A 19563-nucleotide genomic window follows, 5' to 3' on the forward strand; every position below is an offset into this window, starting at 1 on the left:
AACCTTGGATAAACTGTTGATCTTAATACTAAACAAAATGACAGACAAAATACTACCTTGAGGGACACCCTGATCATTACAATCAGGATCAGGGTGTCCCTCAAGGTAGTATTTTGTCTGTCATTTTGTTTAGTATTAAGATCTTTCTTTTAAAAACTCTGATATAAAAAGAGGCAAACGACCTCTCAATCCAAATTCATGTAAATCCCTCAAAATACCATGCTTCCAGGTCGTATCATAAGCTTTCTCAAGATCAAAGAAAATTGATACAGCATGTTGTTTATTTACGATTGCATTTTCCACAAAGGATTCAAAACGTGGAAAGCATTTTATGAAACCTGGAAAGGGTTTGTTGAAACGTGGAAAGGGTTTTGTCAAAACATGGAAGTGTTTTTTTTAAACGTGGAAAAGGGGTTTTTGGAAATGTGGAATGAGTTTTGCCAGGGTTTCGTTGAAAAGTGCAAAGCATTTTGTGAGAATATGGAAAGTGTTTTGCCAAAACATAGAAAGGGTTTTGTTGAAACATGGAAAGGGTTGTTTGGAAACGTGGAAAGGGTTTTGTCAACACCTAGAAAGAGATTTTGGGAACGTGGAAAGGGTTTTGTCAGAATGTGTAAAGGGTTTTGTGGAAAGATGGAAAGAGTTTGTGGGAACATGGAAAGGGTCTTGTGGAAACGTGGAAGGCACTTTGTCCAAACGTAGAACAGATTTTGTTGAAACGTGGAGTGGGGTTTGGTGAAATGTGAAAAATGTTTTGTCGAAACGTGAAAAGGGTTTTGTGGAAACGTGGGAAGGGTTTTGTCAAATGTGGAAAGGGTTTTGTGGAAACATGGAAAGGCTGTATCCACTAGCCCATCATTGCATCACAATAAGATTTTTGTCCTTCGCTTATGCGTACCCGTGACACCGTTTGAAACCTGACCAAGATCGCTCCTGGACAAACCGACCTCCATACATGAGGTCATACAAGTCCACCACACCATTCATGGCATTCATTCCCAGTCATGGTGATTTCCGTCAAGGTAGCGACAATGAAAGTCACGACAAAGCCTGAAGGATTAGGGCCTGCTTTTCTTTGGTCAGTGAAATGTGACTCCCTGATATCACAGTCATGTCCACGCACTGTCCCACCTTGAACATGGGACACAGGAATTCTGTGGAACTCACATCAAACGTCTCCAACACAACAGCTTTATTGAAGTCAATGAATCCAAGTTTGCCATTTTTGACGTCTAACACAATGCCATACAACAGTGCAGCTCTTGTGCCAGGAGTATTGTCGAAAGCACCTTCAAGGCAACCTAAACGCTTGCCCTCGGTCCATATCACAGTGCAGTATTTAAACGTGTGCTTAGAGCAGAGTTCAACGCTGAGACCCCAGGAATGCGGCTGGTGACAAGGGCCGCCGCTTTCCCAGCATGCCTCCTTTTCATCACACATTCCTATCTCCAGGAGCGGAGGGGCAAACACCTGTCTTTCTCGGAGATGGACCGTTGGTGCTGCTTCCCAGTAAAGTGGTGCTCTTCGCGAAGGGATGAATGGTTGCAGAGGGAACGTCTGGGTCATTCTCGGGGGCAAGGTGGGGGATGTGATGGAGACATCTAAGTCAGACGGATCAACCAAAGTTTCACTGTTTGCTGTTATGTCATGTGATCGTATTGGTGCTGCCTTATGAATGTCCAACGCTTGATTTCTGTTCACGAGGTGGGATGCTTCCATCTTGTCAAATGCTAACACGGGACCTGCAGACAGACGAAAACTGTACTTAATGTATGAGCGTGGAAGGTCTACTGAGCCACCTTTATTGCAATATTCCAGCAATATCACGGCGAGGGACACCAGATATGGATTTCATACATTCTGCCCCTATGGGGAATCGAACCCGGGTCTTCCGCGCAACCAGCTGACGTTTTAACCGCTCCATCAAATTCCCTTGAGATGGATGTTAAGGTAGCATGGTTCTCAAAGCTACCGGAATGATGATTCCTTACAAAGACAATTTTTTTTATTTTTCAACTCTAACAGTCGGGATTAACATATTAGTGGATCCATCAATACAAAACAAACACACAGACGATGGGTTTCCCCCATTGATGATGTTCGTTGTTCAGTTATCCAGTCATTTAAGATTACTTACAGGAGTCATCGGGTCAATCAGCTTGTTGATTACTCTAGCTGTCCTACCTGGCTATAATGCCACCCTGGATACAATGCCATATTTCCCCTAAACAGAGAGCGGCATTATAACCGGTGTATACGGAATGTGTTATCACATAGGTCTGACGATTCCATACAGTTGTTTACCTCTCGCACCCAGCAATCTTCCAGCAAAGTTCGACGAGGCACGCCAGACATGTGAATAAACCGAACTGGGTATTCTGCATGACGGTAGAATAGCTGAGTGTTTTTATATTGCGTCAAGGTAAATAATCGCATCCTACTATTGTTTGACTACAAAAAGTGGGGACCTTAAAAACTTGTTTGGCCGAGGATTCAAACAAGGTTCATATACACCTACAGAGAAATCGTTTCATACATACACCTGAGGATTCTGTCGGTGTTTCCATCTGCATCGTGCAACCAGCACACTGGGTCTGTTATGGCTGAAATGTTAATAGGCTACATTGAAATGTAACTGATACATGTGTTGCGAGTTAAACCTGGTTCTGTCCTTTTCACTGGCAGCACACTCATTACAAACCTCGGACCCGATTACCAACGCGTTTGCAGCGCCACAACATTCGTAAGCCTAGGGTAAACAGTAACGTCACGACAGGTCGTAACGATACGACTGCATCCTGTAACGGGACCCTCGACACCTTATCTATTGCCAGTGAGACCTATTTTGTTGAAACAAGACAGGGATGAACACGATATACATGTCCGTATTACATATCCGTATCCGTATTTATTCGCGAAATTTTCAACGCCCTAGATCTTCGTCATTTTGGACTTCCGCCATACAATAAAATCATATCAACTAAAATACAATTTAACGACGGTAAAACAATTTTGCTCACACATTTTTAGGCAGGGGCATTAGACATCTTTCAACGCTAACAATAACTTTTTCTGTAAACTAAGTTCAGCAACATCCGTGGATGATCCAATATCTAGCCGTATGATCGCGTTCATGAGTATTTAGTGAGTGTAATAAAAGATCAATGGGTATATCGCGGTTTGACTGAGTCTAGTTCTACGGCACTTTTAGCAATATTCAAGCGAATGATACCAGAAATGGACTTCACACATTGTACCCCTATGGATAACCGAACCCGGGAGAGACACTTTAACCATCAAATTACCACACCGCCCCATCTCATTCTTTGAAGATGGCGGTGTGTCAACACTGAAACTTTCGGTTAGCATGCTTCATACCAACTGTAAACATGTGTTTCATATCAATACATGACTGACGGAATGGCTGCATCTGCTGTCAACACAGAAAGTATATAACGGCGTATCAGAAGGATTGTCCCTACCTTTCTCCATTTCGTTCAGCTTCCGTTTACAGTCCTGCAAGGAGTAGAATAATAACACGCATGACGATCTAAATGAAGTTGTGGTTATATGCAGATCAACACAATCAAGATACAATCAATACATGTGCAGTATGTCATCATTATAACATACTCTTGCTCGCAAGATCGATTGGCAGCAACTGAATACTCCAACTGCTCCAGCTTTTGGTATTTACAATGGATGTACAATCAAACATGAACTTGCTCAGATTCTGTCCGATATTCCAGGTTTTGAGTTAACCGTAACTCAAGTAACCTGATATATGCTATAACATATATCATATCTAGAAAATAGCCAACGAGGTGCTGGTGATTACAGAAAATATGCTCAATATTATTTTAACGAGGGCATATATCCCGTAATCACTCGTACAGAGTTGGTTATTCTATTTATTACCCATAGTGTAATTTATAAAGAAGAATCACGAAGTAAACACACCCCGCAGACAGCACGTGTAACCTCAAACAGCTATTTAAGCCCGTACTAAACCTAACTTCTCAAGCGGTAGCAATATAACTGCACGCTATGAAAAATAGTACCTCGTGCAATCGCTATAAAATACAACAAAATGTGTTTAATGGAATAATTTATCAACATTTGTTATTAAGGTAAAGATCATGCAGTACCACTGATCTTAAAAACAACGAAAACGATATTTGATGAAGTAGTGCGCCGGAACATTGTTGATTCATGTCTGACGTGTGTCTAGTGACGGCTGGCGGTGTAGTGTTGAAACACACTTCGACAAAATACTGCCATTTTTCGGGAAAGTCAAGGGTTAAAGTAAGGAATTCTAAAAGACAACGATCCCACGAATACATCTCGAAAAGATTTCTGTCAAGAAACTCAAGTTTGAATTTGTTCAGTGGAAGGTGTTCAGTGTCACAGTCATGTCGTTGGTCTTAGTCGATAAGGATAACTCTAGTCAGAATCCGAGTCAGTGGGAAGAATACACCTTTTTTGAGCCGATAGTAGGCTGACAGATGAGTCATTCGAGATTTTGAAGTGAAATACACTATCATAAATTGGACCGGAGAATATCGTATACGTGTTCATAATGAAGATTTTCCACATGCGACAAAGACTGTGACGTTCAATGGCATGGACGCCGACTCACATGAGACACTTTAAGGCACACTCCGGCGCAGCGATGACTTAGCATAACATCACTTCCACAGGCTAATTTGCATATCACGTGACCGGACTTTTCTCTTGTTTGTAAATAAGCATGAGACTGGCATAACGCAAGCGTTGGCGAGGTTTTCATATTATTTTACACTGTTACGTAAATATTCTTCTACAACTGCATCAATAAGGTTTATGACAATACATATTTATATTTCAAACCGGCTGCATCGTTTGTTCTCCATTAGGCTTCGATGATGGCACGTGGAGCCGTACAACCCATGCAAACAAAGGATCGCTGCACAAATGGAAATAGTGTTACACGTTTTAGAATAATTTCTCAGTGAAACTGAACCATTTTAACAACGATATTTAATCAGATGTGTAGACTCGTGAAAAATAAAGCAGTTGTGAAATGTGCACATTATATTGAATGAACTGTGTAAGATGTGAGGAATCGTCACATATTTCTCGCCTGTGGCAGAGATACTATGTTGGCTCGTCGCATGGAACTCTGGTTAGGAGAGTGACTTTAAGGTCGGCATCGTGTCGCTTCTGTTTCTCCCCCAACTCAGTTTTGACAACAAACAGGTTGTAGGAAGTCAATGACTGTAAAATTCTTATCACTCTTCTTAATAAGGTCACCGTCAACTTGAACTAGGTCACTGACCTTGATCGGGGTTAGCCCGATGGCGGCCATGCTTGTGTACAAATAATGCAAACGATTGTTCTGGGTTTTTGTTTCAAGATTATTTATTTTTAAAAGGCTACTATTTTAACGCGATTTTATTGCAAATAATAATGCCTAATAAAGAGAGTATTCACATTATTTTAACTGTGTTATATTTTTAAATCTCGGATTGTGTGAGTACAGCGAGTTTTAATTATCAATGAAACAGCAAAATTTGTCAGTGAATTTGGAACATGAAAAGCAGTTCCGCCAACCAATAATATTTCTTCTCAGCTTAGTTGACCAGTCAGCGTTGAGAATGACTGGAAAGTACATGTGCGAATATCACAAAAATAATTACCTGTGTATTCTAGCTCGTATGGGTAAATAATGCATCCTTTTCCCTCGGGGGGTACGGTATGATGTACGCCTCATTATAGCAGTGTTACCCGGTAGCCAGTAGGAAGTGTACACCAGACTGCATTACCCGAGAGAGAAGCATACAAGGTATTTATCTATTTAAAGTTGGTAAATAGATCTGTACAAGTGAACTCAAAAACAGCTGATCGAACGGTTTTCGAGTTTGGCGGTTATCGTGGACACGGGTAATATTTTTTAAAGCTGTCAGCCTCCCGGCAACTGTTCCTAACGCCGAGGCCCCCAGGTTCGATTCTCCACAAGGGCACAACGCACGAGGAACATTTTTTATATGATATTGCAGGAATATTGCTAAAGGTGGTGGAAAAGCAAAATTCATTCACTCCTTCTCATGACCGTAAGTTTGGAGCTCGACTATCCAGAGGTCGACATCAAGAGCATCAGTACAGCATATCATCATGTCTGTTTCATATACTACAATTTGGAACAGCCCGGAATTTCCTTGAATGTCCATGAGATTTACCTGAATGATTCTCTGTGTTTAACGCCGCACTCGGCAATATTCAACCTATATGGCGTCGACTGCCAATAAACGAGTTAGGACCAGACAGTCCAGTGATTGAGTCCATGACTATCGAGTCACGCAATTGGGATACGATGGCATGTGTCAACCAAGTCAGCAAGCACTGGCCACCTGTTAGTTCGTTACCTGAATGAGATAGACGAAGAGGACTTCCTTTGATGACATCTGTGTTCTTAATGTGTCTTCGTTGTCCTGAAGCTGGGCTATTCGTCCTTCATATTCTTCTATTTTTCTTTGTTTTCCATTGTTTTCCTGTTGTAAAACATAAACGGCGCATTTATGCAAAAAGAAAATATAATATGAGGGTTAACATTTCAAAATAATCTATCAAAATATCGACGTACAAATTTACGATACATTTGGACGTTGAGTCCCATTTGGGACTCGAACCCTCACTCGCAGTCAGACTACTTTAACCGAGAGGGGAAATATGTAATATTTTGTATGATGCTGTCAGGTAGTGCATTTTCAACCTTTACTTGAAGAGTCATTGTGAGTTCACATCGCACTCTGAAGTATTCCAGCTATTTGGAGGTGGTCTGTAAATAATCGAGTCTCTACCAGAAAATCCAGTCATCAACACCATGAACGGCATCCACACAATTATGATACGATTACACGTGTCTACCAAGTCAGCGAGCTTGACCAACCTGTCGCCTCTTACGACAAGCATAGAGTACTGAAGATCAATTCTAATCCGACCTTTTCTTGACGGGGGCTCATAGTAATTCACAGATTAAGTTATTTCATAACAGAAAAGTGGTTTCCCAGGAAAGCTATGTGATAGTCTGTGTTTCCTAAACCGACACCCGAATGACATATTAAGCAATAAGTGTCATAGTGAGTGAGTTAATATTTAACGTCACCACTGCAATATCTCAGCCACATCGTGACTAGAACATTTTGATACGGAAATTAAATATGTATACATTATAAAAACCTGTTGTCAAAGGAAAGTAAAACAACTAGAATATCACAGTTACAATTAAAACTAGTGTGAAAAGTTTAAACAAATATCACTATTTGGACAAACAAATACGGGCTTTAGATCGCCAACAACTGAAGGTAGATCACCATACTAGGGACCATGGGGACTTAAGGTACCTTTGCTATCTGCATGGACCCAAGATGGATTTACACCATCCCCTCAGCCATTGGCGATTACACTGACATTTAGGCATTATTAAAAAGCAACAACTATACTACGATTATAAGTTTGGTCGTACTAAATTTACATAGAATGTTTTGCGACTTAATAAATATCGTAAGTACCTCCTTTAAGCGTGAAATTTCTTCTTCAAATCGCATGCTTTGTCTCACCAGATATTCTGCCGTTTTCCCTCTGCTGTCATACACGAGATCCAAAGAATCTAACAACAGAAATGAAATGCTGCGTTCGGATGAGAAGACCAACATTTCGTTCCCCAAGTCGTAACTCAAACCCATTAGCATTCGACAATGTGAACAATGAAAACTTCAAGGGTTACCGCAGTTTACCTGTCCATTTAACAGTAATAACAAGCAAAGTCTTTTGGATACTTTTCATACATCCTTTAAACATATATTGCTGTGTTGGACATTTGTTTTTAGAAAAGTTGGATTTAAACCTATCAATGGAAAATGTTTAATGTTAAGAAGTGAAGACCCACAAATATGTCAATACCGTTTTCAATTGACATTTTGTCTAGTTTTTCTTTGATGAAGGTTTGTTCTTTATCTAGAGCGACACAAAAAGATTTATATGCATCGGGTCCCTTCTTCTTGAGTATATCTAGCAGGGCGTCACATCGCTCCCTTCTGACTGCCTTGGACAAGACAATGTCACGATCTGTTTCCGAGAAGACGCCATCTTGATACAAGTAGTCCAGCACCTTCTGAGGTTCAAGGTTGTCCTTGAAGAATACCCAGTTTTTACGAAGTAAGAACTGATGGCCCACTGTTTCGGTCTGGTTCTCAACTTCCACGTTTTCCATCAGAACGGTTTCCCATTTGACGAAGAAATCCTTTGTAACGTAGAAACAAAGATATTAGGTCTATACTTCAAACCGAACGTATGTAATACGTATGAAAAACACGTCCTTAGAAAGGTAGATAGATTAGGTGAGTGTGGGTTCAATTCCCGAATGGAGCTAAAAGGTCAGAAGTGCTAGAATCTGCACTCCTGTATAACTGTAATCCCTAATAACATATGACCATTTACACATAAATATGGCAATATAACTATATTACTGAGTGCGGCGTAAAACTAAAGACACACACTCTCTTTCTTTGCACTGAGAAATATTCCAGCTCTATCACCTGTAATAATCGAATCTGGGACAGATCAATATTATCAGAATCGATCAACGCTGTGGTGTTTGACAGGCAATCAACAAAATCACCGATCTTGATCACCGTATTGATCACAGATCAGTTAGGGGCCTGCTGTGTACTTCACGTGGATGTATGGATGCTGATGAGCGTTGCTAAGTCGTTGGGTAAATCAATTATATTCTACACGAAGCAATGTACTTCGCACTCCTTACCACAGAACGGCACATACATAAACTGTATTATTTTCCAGTACCCCTCCATTTACTATCTTCCCAAAATATATTCTGGTATTCAGTCAGCCCAAATGTTCGTGCGGGCAAGAAATCCCTCCCGCATAATAATGGTCAGAATACTTATATGAATATATTAAACAGATTATGTGTATTTGTTTTTATTCATTTATTTTCTAGGTATGCACTAACGAGTTTCAGGTTGTATGGATTGTGGAGCACAGTAATGTAGGGGTTAGCATGCTGGTCTCTTATGCCAAACGCCCGGGTTTCGAATCAATTAATTGTGACCTGGGTCTGTCTTGTGTCACTGTGCAAGGCACTTCCTTCTCACTGCACTCAGTCTGTTTAAAAATGGGTACCTGAATAGCGGATGTATGCACCTACACAGTCGCGCAAAACGATTGGTTGTAACTGTGACAGTACAATTCCGTCTGGGTAATAACGTAACGCCAGAGACAAACATTAGCATAATAATTATTATTTGGTCATGAAAAGAAACAAGTATCCTCTGGAGGCGATTTACAATGGTAAACAATAAACAAACTTGACTAAGACTTGCACGGAGGTTTTATTTGATCGCATGCTCTCAATCCCAAGAGTTGCCACTGATTTCGCTGTAAGAAAGGTTGTATGGAAGTCAGTACTTTCAGTCCTTTTGAAATTATTTAGATACATTAGGTATGTTAACTGAATGGTTGTGATGTGTCTGCTCACGTGCATGTGCGTTTAGATGCTAGTAATCATGAGAAAAGCGTGGGATTCGAATACACAGACATTGGCTTCAGCAACTGCGCATCGAGGAGCGGCGTGTTTAGACGACTGAGCAACCGTCTCATAAAAAGAGACTTTTGTGCGCAACTGAATTATGCAAGTCACACAGGCCCCGACTGTGTATTGAGTTTGTTTGTCTGCACGCATGGATAGATAAAGCGCACCTGTTAAGCTGCGGACAGCCAGCTACCTGTATCCTGTTTGCCAGACTACATCGTAACAGAGGCTGTGTTGTTGATATGTCGATAACTGAGGGACCGTCCGTAAAGTACGGCTGGGGAAAGAGTTTGATGATAAGCTTAAGCAGTGGTCACCCGTTTTGTTCTGGAGAGGCAGGGTATCAATGTTGTACACGTGTACTGAGGCGTGGGGGTGGCTTGTCACCATTCTTGCTCACATAAAATATTAATCAATCAACGGTCCCTAACAACAGGTTGAATAACGTCCGTTTATGATAAATAGAAACACATCATGGTTGATGAACGGTATTTGTTGTTGGGATGTTTTAATTGGGTAATGGATATGCTGACTATACTTTCAGTCAAAAGCGTTATCAAACTTAGATCAGGCACCTTCCGGGTACAGATCTATTTTTAGCTTTTTATTCATAACAAGGCATTATTTTTTTACGGATAACAGTGCTGTGTGCAGTTGTGTTGATTCGCGCATGTACTTTTTACACAGGTTTCATTTTTTAAGGAAAAAAACCCAGCAATTTCTAATACAATTATTCATGCAATTTCACTTAGCTCTGAATGCGACACGTAAGCTATACCTATGTCACCAAATCGATCATGAGAAAGTTGATTCGAATCTCGCTTGTGCTTGCCTTGTTCCAGGTGACCTTGACATTTGAAAATATATACACACTGGTGTAAAGTTTACCGGCCATCCATACCTGAGGATGCCTGTCGCTAAAGTCCTTTCGTACTTTTTAAGGCCCCGTGCCCAACCTTGAGGTGACATGGGTGATAGTTGTTGATGGGCGACCTACTTATGGCAAGTCATGTCCGTATTTCTCACACAAATGGCTATTCTGGGAATACTCTTACGAGGGATAGTGGCCTGTTTTTATCAGTATATTGTGTAACGTCGTAATGAAATGCACATGGTTCTGTCAAATCTGAGTAGACAGACTCAGCTCGTTAGTCTCAATCTTTTTATATCAAAATAAACGACCATGTCTTGACAGTGTCTATATATCAGAGAATCGATATGTCACCTCATGCGAAATAGTTCATGTAGTTTTGTCAATACATATTGCCACTGTCAGGTAAGAATCAACGTGAAGAATATACTTACAGGTGTGGAGACACTAACTCATCATGTACAATGCGCCCTCTACCTCGAAGCTGTTGACACTGGGCTGATATTGTGACGTACCTCCACTAGAGCGTGTAGCCTGTATCTATTCATGGCTGGGAATTCACACATGCCCGATGACGACGACAACGCGGCCTCCCGCAGGCTAAGCATAGGTATGTTTCATCACATCACAAATACGATCAGGTGACCGAGTTTTCACTGCTGTCCGGGTGTTTTCATTGGGTGCCTTTACCGTAAATCGGTGACATCATGCTACTGAAATGAGGAACTTGGCTCTGCCTGTCACAAGGATGGTATGTGTATGTGTGTGTGTGTGTGTGTGTGTGTGTGTGTGTGTGTGTGTGAGAGAGAGAGAGAGAGAGAGAGAGAGAGAGAGAGAGAGAGAGAGAGTTTAGTATTACGCCTGACTCGGCAATATTCCACCTGTATGGCGGGGCAGTCTGTTAATGATCGCCTGACTCGGCAATATTCCACCTGTATGGCGGGGCTGTCTGTTAATGATCGCATCTAGACCCGACAACCCATGAGTATGGATCTACCCAATTGGGTACATTGTGTTAACCAATCCAGTGAGCCTGACCACCCGATCCCGTTAGTCGTCTCGTACGACAAGCATAGAGTACGGAAGATACATTCTTACCCTGATCTTATGGGGTCCTTTATGATTGAAAGTGTTTACCTACAGTCGATGCTCCATTTTAAACATACTCGCACTTTCCCAGTAAAGCTGCATATGTTAATCGTCAGTGTCTGTCACAAGTAACACAGCTTTGGTGTCAATGTTCACATCATATAAATAATGTTAAACATATATCAGACTGAAACGTACGTTACTGTTTCTCTGTTCATTATTAATATCAATAGCTTGTCAACAGATAATCTATCAAAAGTTCCAAAATATAGCTGACTCCTACTGCTGCCTATGAATTTCATTGCACAGCACAGTGAAACATGAATGTGTATTGCATCAGTGACGTTTCAGGTGAAACCATTCTGTAATGAACTGCCACGTGTATCTCTATATGTGAAATGACATTCCACCGATTATATATATAATCCCGCATGTAACACAAATTTACGAGTTCACCGTTTTGCTTAGCTCTGTCTGTCTGTGTCATTCCTGGCATACCGATATATTTCATGCCAAGAAACACATACCACTTGACTGACCGGTGTTTAGAAAATATATTAATCATCACAAATAGAATCTGATTTATCTGGTTTAATTGGGCCCGCTCTGAATCTTTAGCACAGATATGGATATTGAGTTGAGTCGAGAATTACTTCATCGGTTTCACCTGGCGTGTCCCCTCTGCGCCCACTGACCCTAGGTCATAGGTCATAGAAATCACCGATGATCTACAGAAGAATTTATCCATATCAGACATACACGACACTAAAACGTTAACAGCCATTAGATGAATAAGAAGAGCGAGAGTTATGTCCCTTCGAATATCCATCGATAATGGTTGTCTGCGACATGAATCAAGGTAAACTGCGCCAAATGCGCAGATATTTAGATGAGAAACAAAAGGGAATGGTGGCGCATACGACACCTTAATCAAAAGGAAACCATATTCCTTACACGGCTATGTGCCAGTTACTCTGGGATAGTTGGATCCGTTTGAATACGTCTTTCCTGAGGCCTCAGTGAAAACGGAAGAGAACAGCCGATAATATCCCCATACTACCTGGAAATATCCTCTGTAACCAACACTGTTATCTTGCAAACCTTCGGCGTTTGCTGAATAAGGAAGACGAAAGGCAAGGAGCCATCTGAAGGAGTCATGAGGGTTATTGTCATCAATACTTCTCACTTTGTTTCATTATATCCGACAACTCACTACATGACCATTGATCTTGGTGATACAGTTCCGAATCAGATATAGTTACCTCCTTATCCGGCTGCCTCACAGTCCCTGGAACATTATTTTCCTACTACATAGCCCTTAATGTAATAATAACTTTTGTTTTGTCACAATCATATATTTTCAAAACCTAATCATTCATCTACACGGGAACACCTCCTGACATATCAGTCCATTGAATGAGCCCCGAGGTTAGTGTTTGGAGCATATCTTTCTCTAAGGGATATACAGTTGATCATAACCTCTCATCTACTGGGAGTGAAATGGAGTCACTGTTTCAAACACTCGCTGCGTTTCTGGATGACAGATTGTGTGTTCTGGATATATTATTTAAATCAAAGCATCTGTAACGTATGAGGCAGTTCTGTGTGAATGGGATTCTATCTATACCACTCTGCGTGTGCATTTTGCCCTATTACACCACAATGCGTGGTGTACGTTATCAAGAAACGTATCTTGAGATATGCATGATATGTATGTTGCGAGTGTATACATTCCCCAGAGAATAGCAGATTCGCCTCATCGAAACATTTCACTGCACTTGAAGATGACCACAGTCAAATACCCGAATCCCGATGATGTCTTCAGCTGGCAACGTTAGTGCTCGCACTAGAGATTTACAAGATTATGTACGAATTGATGTGTCTTACATCCATGGCCATATTGACAGTGAACAGCTATTTTCCAATGTCCAATCACTTGTAAACATAAACATCCCGCTTGATCGCACACACACTCACAACTGCGTTAACAACTAGGGGAACAAATAGATTGAGTTGTGTAAGAACACTGGATCGTTAATTGTGGGAAGTTAACGTGTAAGGACACCAGTACTGTTGATTACTGTAAAGTATTGCTTCTGCTACCGTACTGTCCCAAATCGAGACGCTAGCAGTGGACGAGTTTGATCCAGTGTACTCAGATGTACATTGCGGTTACACTTGTAAAAATATGTGCATCGGGGATGAGAATAAACAACAAGAACATAGGGTTAATATAAAACTTCGAAATGACTTTGTAAACAATATTGATTTATCTGTTGTAAACACTCTGTGCACGTAAATGAAAAATGTCAACCACGTTGATGTAGCATCATGTTTAAATTCTGTTTGTAATGATTTGCCAAACATGTTTGTTAGCGCTGAACACATCAGGTACCGCTAAGCTTATATCAACCCAAAAGTTGTAAAACGCATAAACATTGGTGTAATAGCAAGTGTGGGGCTTTCAGGCGTAATTACCATGTTTCAAAATGTGTGTTTGGATTAGAATAAATCAAATCGTTAAAAATTGCTGAAAGCTTGTAAAATTACAGTAAAATTGGAAACCCTATTTAATAACTAAAAACGTGACAGTACCTAAAATTACGTAATTAATAGAATGACAAAACTTCTTTCTGAAAAAATTCAGTTTTGATAATAATCGTTCTGAGGAAAACATCACAATTTATATATTAATAAGCAAAAACTACGTAATCATTTTAAAGATCTTAACACCAAACAAGCTTGCGAGGTTGATTGTGTTATTTCTTTCCATGAAGGTGACTTACATAATGATATTTCACATTCTGTGATCACTGACAGGAGATTCTTTTAGACAGCTGTCCATTGTCTAAAAGGCAACAAAGTTTATGGGTTAGATAATGTTGTGAATGAGTGTATTAAGTCATGTAAAGACGTTATTTTACCTGTATATGTAAAGCTATTCAATTTAGACCTTGATGGTGGTGTAATGCTTGAATCCTTGCTTCTTAGTATAAATAAACCTATTTACAGACACAAATGGGATGCCGGGGCCCCGGATAAGTATAGAGGGGTGTCACTTTTATTTTGCACGGGGAAACTATTTGCATCCATATTACGTAAACGGCTCCAAGACTACTCTGACAGCGTTGGTGCCATAAGCTCGGCTCAAGCGGGCTTCAGGAAACCTGCTCCGTTAATGATGACATTCATATCTTGAAGACATTGATGGACATTATACCTTAGTCAAAATAAGTGAGTGAGTGAGTTAATATTTAACGTCACATCGGCAATATTGCTGCCATATTGTGACGAGAACATACGTGACAAAAATATATATGCATGTTATGAAGACCCTGTCGACGAAGGGCAGTAAAACCACTAGACTGTCACAGTAAGTATTGAAACTAGCGTGGAAACTTTAAAAAATGATAGTATCACTATTTGGACAGTACAATATAAAAACAGGCCATAGATCGCCAACAACAGAGGGTAGATCACCATACCAGGGACCATGGGGACTTACAGTACCTTTGCTACCTACATGGCCCCTAGCTGGATTTACACCATCCCCACAGCTGCTGGCGACTGTATGCAAGATTAGCCACAAATTAAAATGACACATATTCTCTGATAAAAAAAATGGAAGATTAAATCTGACTTAAACCGTTTTGGGACTTACGTACCCTCTCAGGACAATAATTTTACGGTACTTCAACCCCCTTCGAGGATACAGCCACTAACAATCTTAGTTGCTAATTCAGCTTCCAATTATAAAATATTAATCTATTTATTAATCTATTAATCTATAAGTCATGTAACAGGTCTAATTCTTTTTAAAATGCAATGATTAAATGAGCACTAACATTACTAAAAAGATCCTTCATAGTTCTTGATTTAAAATAGTTATCCCTTGTGATGGAACATTCCACACAGTCAAGCAGGAAATGCTTGACTGTGATTCTTTCATCACAAGGGATACAAAACGGAGGATCTTCACCTTTAAACAAATATTCATGTGTATATCGTTTGTGGCCATTACGACATCGTCGCATGATGACCTCTTCAAATCTTGACTGACAACCCAAGTAAGTGTAACCATTGTAGGGTTTTATTTCATGTAATGTGTTGATGTCTACTTGAGTGTCGCACCTCTTCTGCATCAGATCACGGATGTAAGACCTAATGGTAGCTATATAATGAGTGTAGGGAATAAGAAGTGGTGTCACAGATTGCTTGAGTGCTGCCTTAGCAAGGTCAGCCAGTGTATTCCCAGAACTGCCAACGTGGCTGGGTAACCAACAAAAAACGATGTCGTATTGGCCAGTAGCAAGATCATTATACAGTTAAATAATTTCTATTAAAAGTGGATGTTTACAAGAAATATTTTAATAGCCTGAAGGCAAGAAAGAGAGTCTGAATAGATTATGTATTGTTTACGTTTAGGGTTTCTTTGAATATATTTAAGAGCTGTTAATATGGCATTTGCTTCAGCAGTAAAAATGGAGCTGTTATTTGGTATTCTAGTAGATATTGTCCTAGATCCAAGGACAGTGGCACAAGCTACTATGCCACCGTCCTTGGACCCGTCTGTGAATAACGATTTGTAATTGTTATATTTATTTTTTAATTGATGATATTCTTGTTTACATTTTAAGTCATTGGTTTCTGATTTTTTAATGATGTTAATGTTAGGTCAACGAGTTAGATTAGAGAAGACTTTTTGCTATACAAATCCTGATAAAGCGGATTAAACACACAGTCATATGCAGGGTTAGATTCATTAGAATATAATTTAGTAGTATATTGTAAAGACAATTTTATACGACGTTGTGTAAGAGATGGTTCATCAGCCTCAACGTATAGACTGTCAACAGGAAAGGTTCTAAAGGACCCAAGACAAAGTCTTAGACCTTGATGGTGGACAGAATCAAGAAGTTTAAGGTTACTTTTGCAGGCTCCACCATATACGATGGAGCCATAATCGAGTTTTGAACGGACCAGTGATCGATATAAGTGTAAGTGGGTAGTTTGATCCCCTCCCCACTTTGAGTTGGAAACAACTTTCAACAAATCTAGTGCCTTCAGGCATTTTGCTTTAAGGTATTTAATGTGCGGTAAGAAGGTTAAATGAGAATCGAAAATAAGTCCCAAGAACTTGGCCTCCTTAACAACTTTGATGGGAGTGCCATTTAGAGATAGTTCAGAGTCCTTATGTGGCTTATATTTTCTACAAAAGTGTATACAATTAGTTTTGAACTTTTGGAAAATTTAAAGCCGTTTTCAAGACACCGTTTACTTATTTTATTTAAACACAACTGTAGTTGTCGTTCAATAGTATGCATATTTTTCCACGACAAGAAATGTTAAAATGATCCACAAAAAATGATCCATCAATTGAATCATTTAAAACCTTGGATAAACTGTTGATTTTAATATTAAATAAAGTGACAGACATAATACTGCCTTGAGGGACACCCTGATCCTGATTATAATGATCAGACAGGGTTGAACCCACTCAGACTTGAAATTGCCTGTCTTTTAAAAACTATTTATAAAAAGAGGCGAACGGCCTCTCAACCCATAATCATGTAAATCCTTCAAAATACCATGCTTCCAGGTCGTATTATACGCTTTCTCGAGATCAAAGAAAATCGATACAGCATGTTGTTTATTTACTATAGCATTTTAACGAAGGATTCTAAACGTAGCAAATGATCAATGGTACTACGATTTTTCCTGAACCACACTGAATATTTGTGATCAGGTTATTGGTTTCAAGATACCAAGTTAATATATTATTTACCATACGTTCCATGGTTTTACAGACACAGCTGGTTAGAGATATCGGTCTGTAATTCGACGGATCTGTATGATCCCGGCCAGGTTTTGGTATTGGGACTACAATGGCATTACGCCATGAAGGGGGAAATTCCCCCGACGTCCATTTTTGATCAAATATATCTAAAAGTGCCATTAGACATGGTTCAGGTAAGTGTTTCAGTAGCTGATAATATATATTATCATCACCAGTTGCAATGTCATGAGTTTGCTCAAGTGCAGTATGTAGCTCATGTAATGAAAACACTTCATTGTAATCTTCACCATTATTTGAATCGAAATTAAGTTTTGTGTTTTCCTGTTTCTGATATCTCTGAAATTCAGGAATATAATATGTCAATGATAAATTTTTGGCAAGTGTTTCGCCAAGTTTATTTGCAATTTTAGGTGTGTCAGTAATTAAACTGACACCATCTTTAAGATGGTGAACAGCAGCTTTTGAACCTTTGCCTTTAATTCCTTGAATTAGACCTTAGACACTGGCGTACGTGATTTAATTTTGGAGACATAGTTCCTCCAAGATTGCCGTTTATTTTGTTTGAAAGTACGACGCGCCTTAGCATTGAGTATCTTAAATTTATTTAAATTATGGCCACTTGGGTGACGACGGAAATAATTTTCTGCCTTAAACCCTGGTTTCCGTACATGTGGCGTTGTAGAGGACTTTGGTATACACTCATCAGCAATTTCATTTAAAACATCAGAAAATAATTGAATAGCATCGGTTATATGACTGAAACATTCGGGTCTTAATTTAGATGCACATAAAGTTTAAAGTCAAAATAAGAAATCACATAGCGTATTTGTTGATTTTAGGACAGATACTGTGTGACTGTGACCTTTGGTTGAAAGTCGTTGTTAATGGTATTTAATGGTGTTTGGGGTGGCCCTGAAAGGGCCGTTGGTATTGTTTGGGGTTGGTTTATGACTGTGGTCCACTGCTGCTGTTGCTGGAGGCATCATCGTCCATGGGTTCAACAAACTCCAAGATGCATTGAATGGGAGTGTACATGGTGTCCATGCGTTCTTGAACGAGGATGATCTTGTCATGGATACGAGTCAGTAGGCGACTGTCGTCCTGTTTACTTGACTGGCTGGTGGGAGCCGAACGTTTCGAGGTCTTGCTAGGGCAGTTCATGCTCTTGTGCTCTTCATTGCCACAGTGACGGCAGGGATGTGGACAGTCATAACTGCGATGACCATCGTTTTTACCACAGTTGTAACTCGTGTCGTCTTCGTGCTTGTTAGCACTGCCGTTGTTGGTCTTCTTTGGGCATATGTAATGACGATGCCCTTAAACACCACACTCGGTACAGGTCACCTTGGGGCAGTGCAGATAACTGTGGTCATCTGTTTTGCACAGGCGACAACGAAAGGACACAGAGCAGGCGGTGGTGGTCACGGCGGGAGACGTATGCACGGTTCAAGTTTCAGTCAGCAACTGATGAGGAAAGCTGGAAAAAACCTGGAATTTATATTCCAGTCGATGACGTCACATTGGCGCGAACCGCGAATCGGTGTCATTGGCCTCGTGTGACGCGACGTCATAGGTATGTGTGGCGTCATGCGCCTGCCCCTTGGAAACAAAATCACGCCATGAAGTCCCGGTGCGCTGCACGAACTCATGGTTGGCTGACACTCGGCGACACTGGCCGGCACTGGCTGCCACTGGCTCACACTGCTCAGCCTATGGTGACGTCATAGGTTGACATGTATATATAGCCGGTTCAGCATGGGTCTTGTCAGTTCTCATCAAGCCTTCAACGACCATGAACAGCGATGAACCTGAAGCAGAAAAAGCAGAAGAGTTGAAAGAGGAGCCCAACTGGAGTCGGCACCCAAAAGAATGCTCAAGAAGTTCCGAACAGCCACCCATCGGTTCAAGCACCAGTTCAATGTAGCTTGGCTACAGCGTCTCCAACCTGAGAGCTGAGAGACCGCGTGAACAGCCATGATGGTGATCAGGTCGGGTTGAATTTAGAACACCCTGCCCAGGATTCTGACATCCGATTTCCGTTACATCACATGGACGAGCTCCAGGGAGAGGACATTTTGGCTCAGGTAGAAAAAGTCCAACAAAGCAACCGTGAGTTGAACATCGATGACAGCGTGGACATTTTCTTGCTACATGTTGATGATCCTGAATGCATGGGCGAGGGATACGGACGACCCAAACACATTGTTGGCTTAA

The 19563-nt window shown here is 40.5% G+C and overlaps 1 protein-coding gene across 1 annotated transcript; it reads right to left on the reverse strand.

The window, feature by feature from the left end:
• Nucleotides 1–259: 259 nt before the first annotated feature.
• On the reverse strand, nt 260–11065 carry LOC137281816 (uncharacterized). The gene is made up of 7 exons (XM_067813437.1): nt 10898–11065; nt 7942–8281; nt 7551–7648; nt 6405–6530; nt 3483–3516; nt 2541–2603; nt 260–1742 (listed from the first exon to the last, which is right to left on the reverse strand). The coding sequence occupies exons 2-7, from the start codon at nt 8249–8251 to the stop codon at nt 1039–1041; spliced, it is 1335 nt and encodes a 444-aa protein (XP_067669538.1). The 5' UTR covers nt 8252–8281; nt 10898–11065; the 3' UTR covers nt 260–1038.
• Between the last annotated feature and the right edge of the window lie 8498 nt (nt 11066–19563).

Source organism: Haliotis asinina, chromosome 4 (assembly GCF_037392515.1).
Source record: "Haliotis asinina isolate JCU_RB_2024 chromosome 4, JCU_Hal_asi_v2, whole genome shotgun sequence".
NCBI classification, from domain to species: domain Eukaryota; kingdom Metazoa; phylum Mollusca; class Gastropoda; order Lepetellida; family Haliotidae; genus Haliotis; species Haliotis asinina.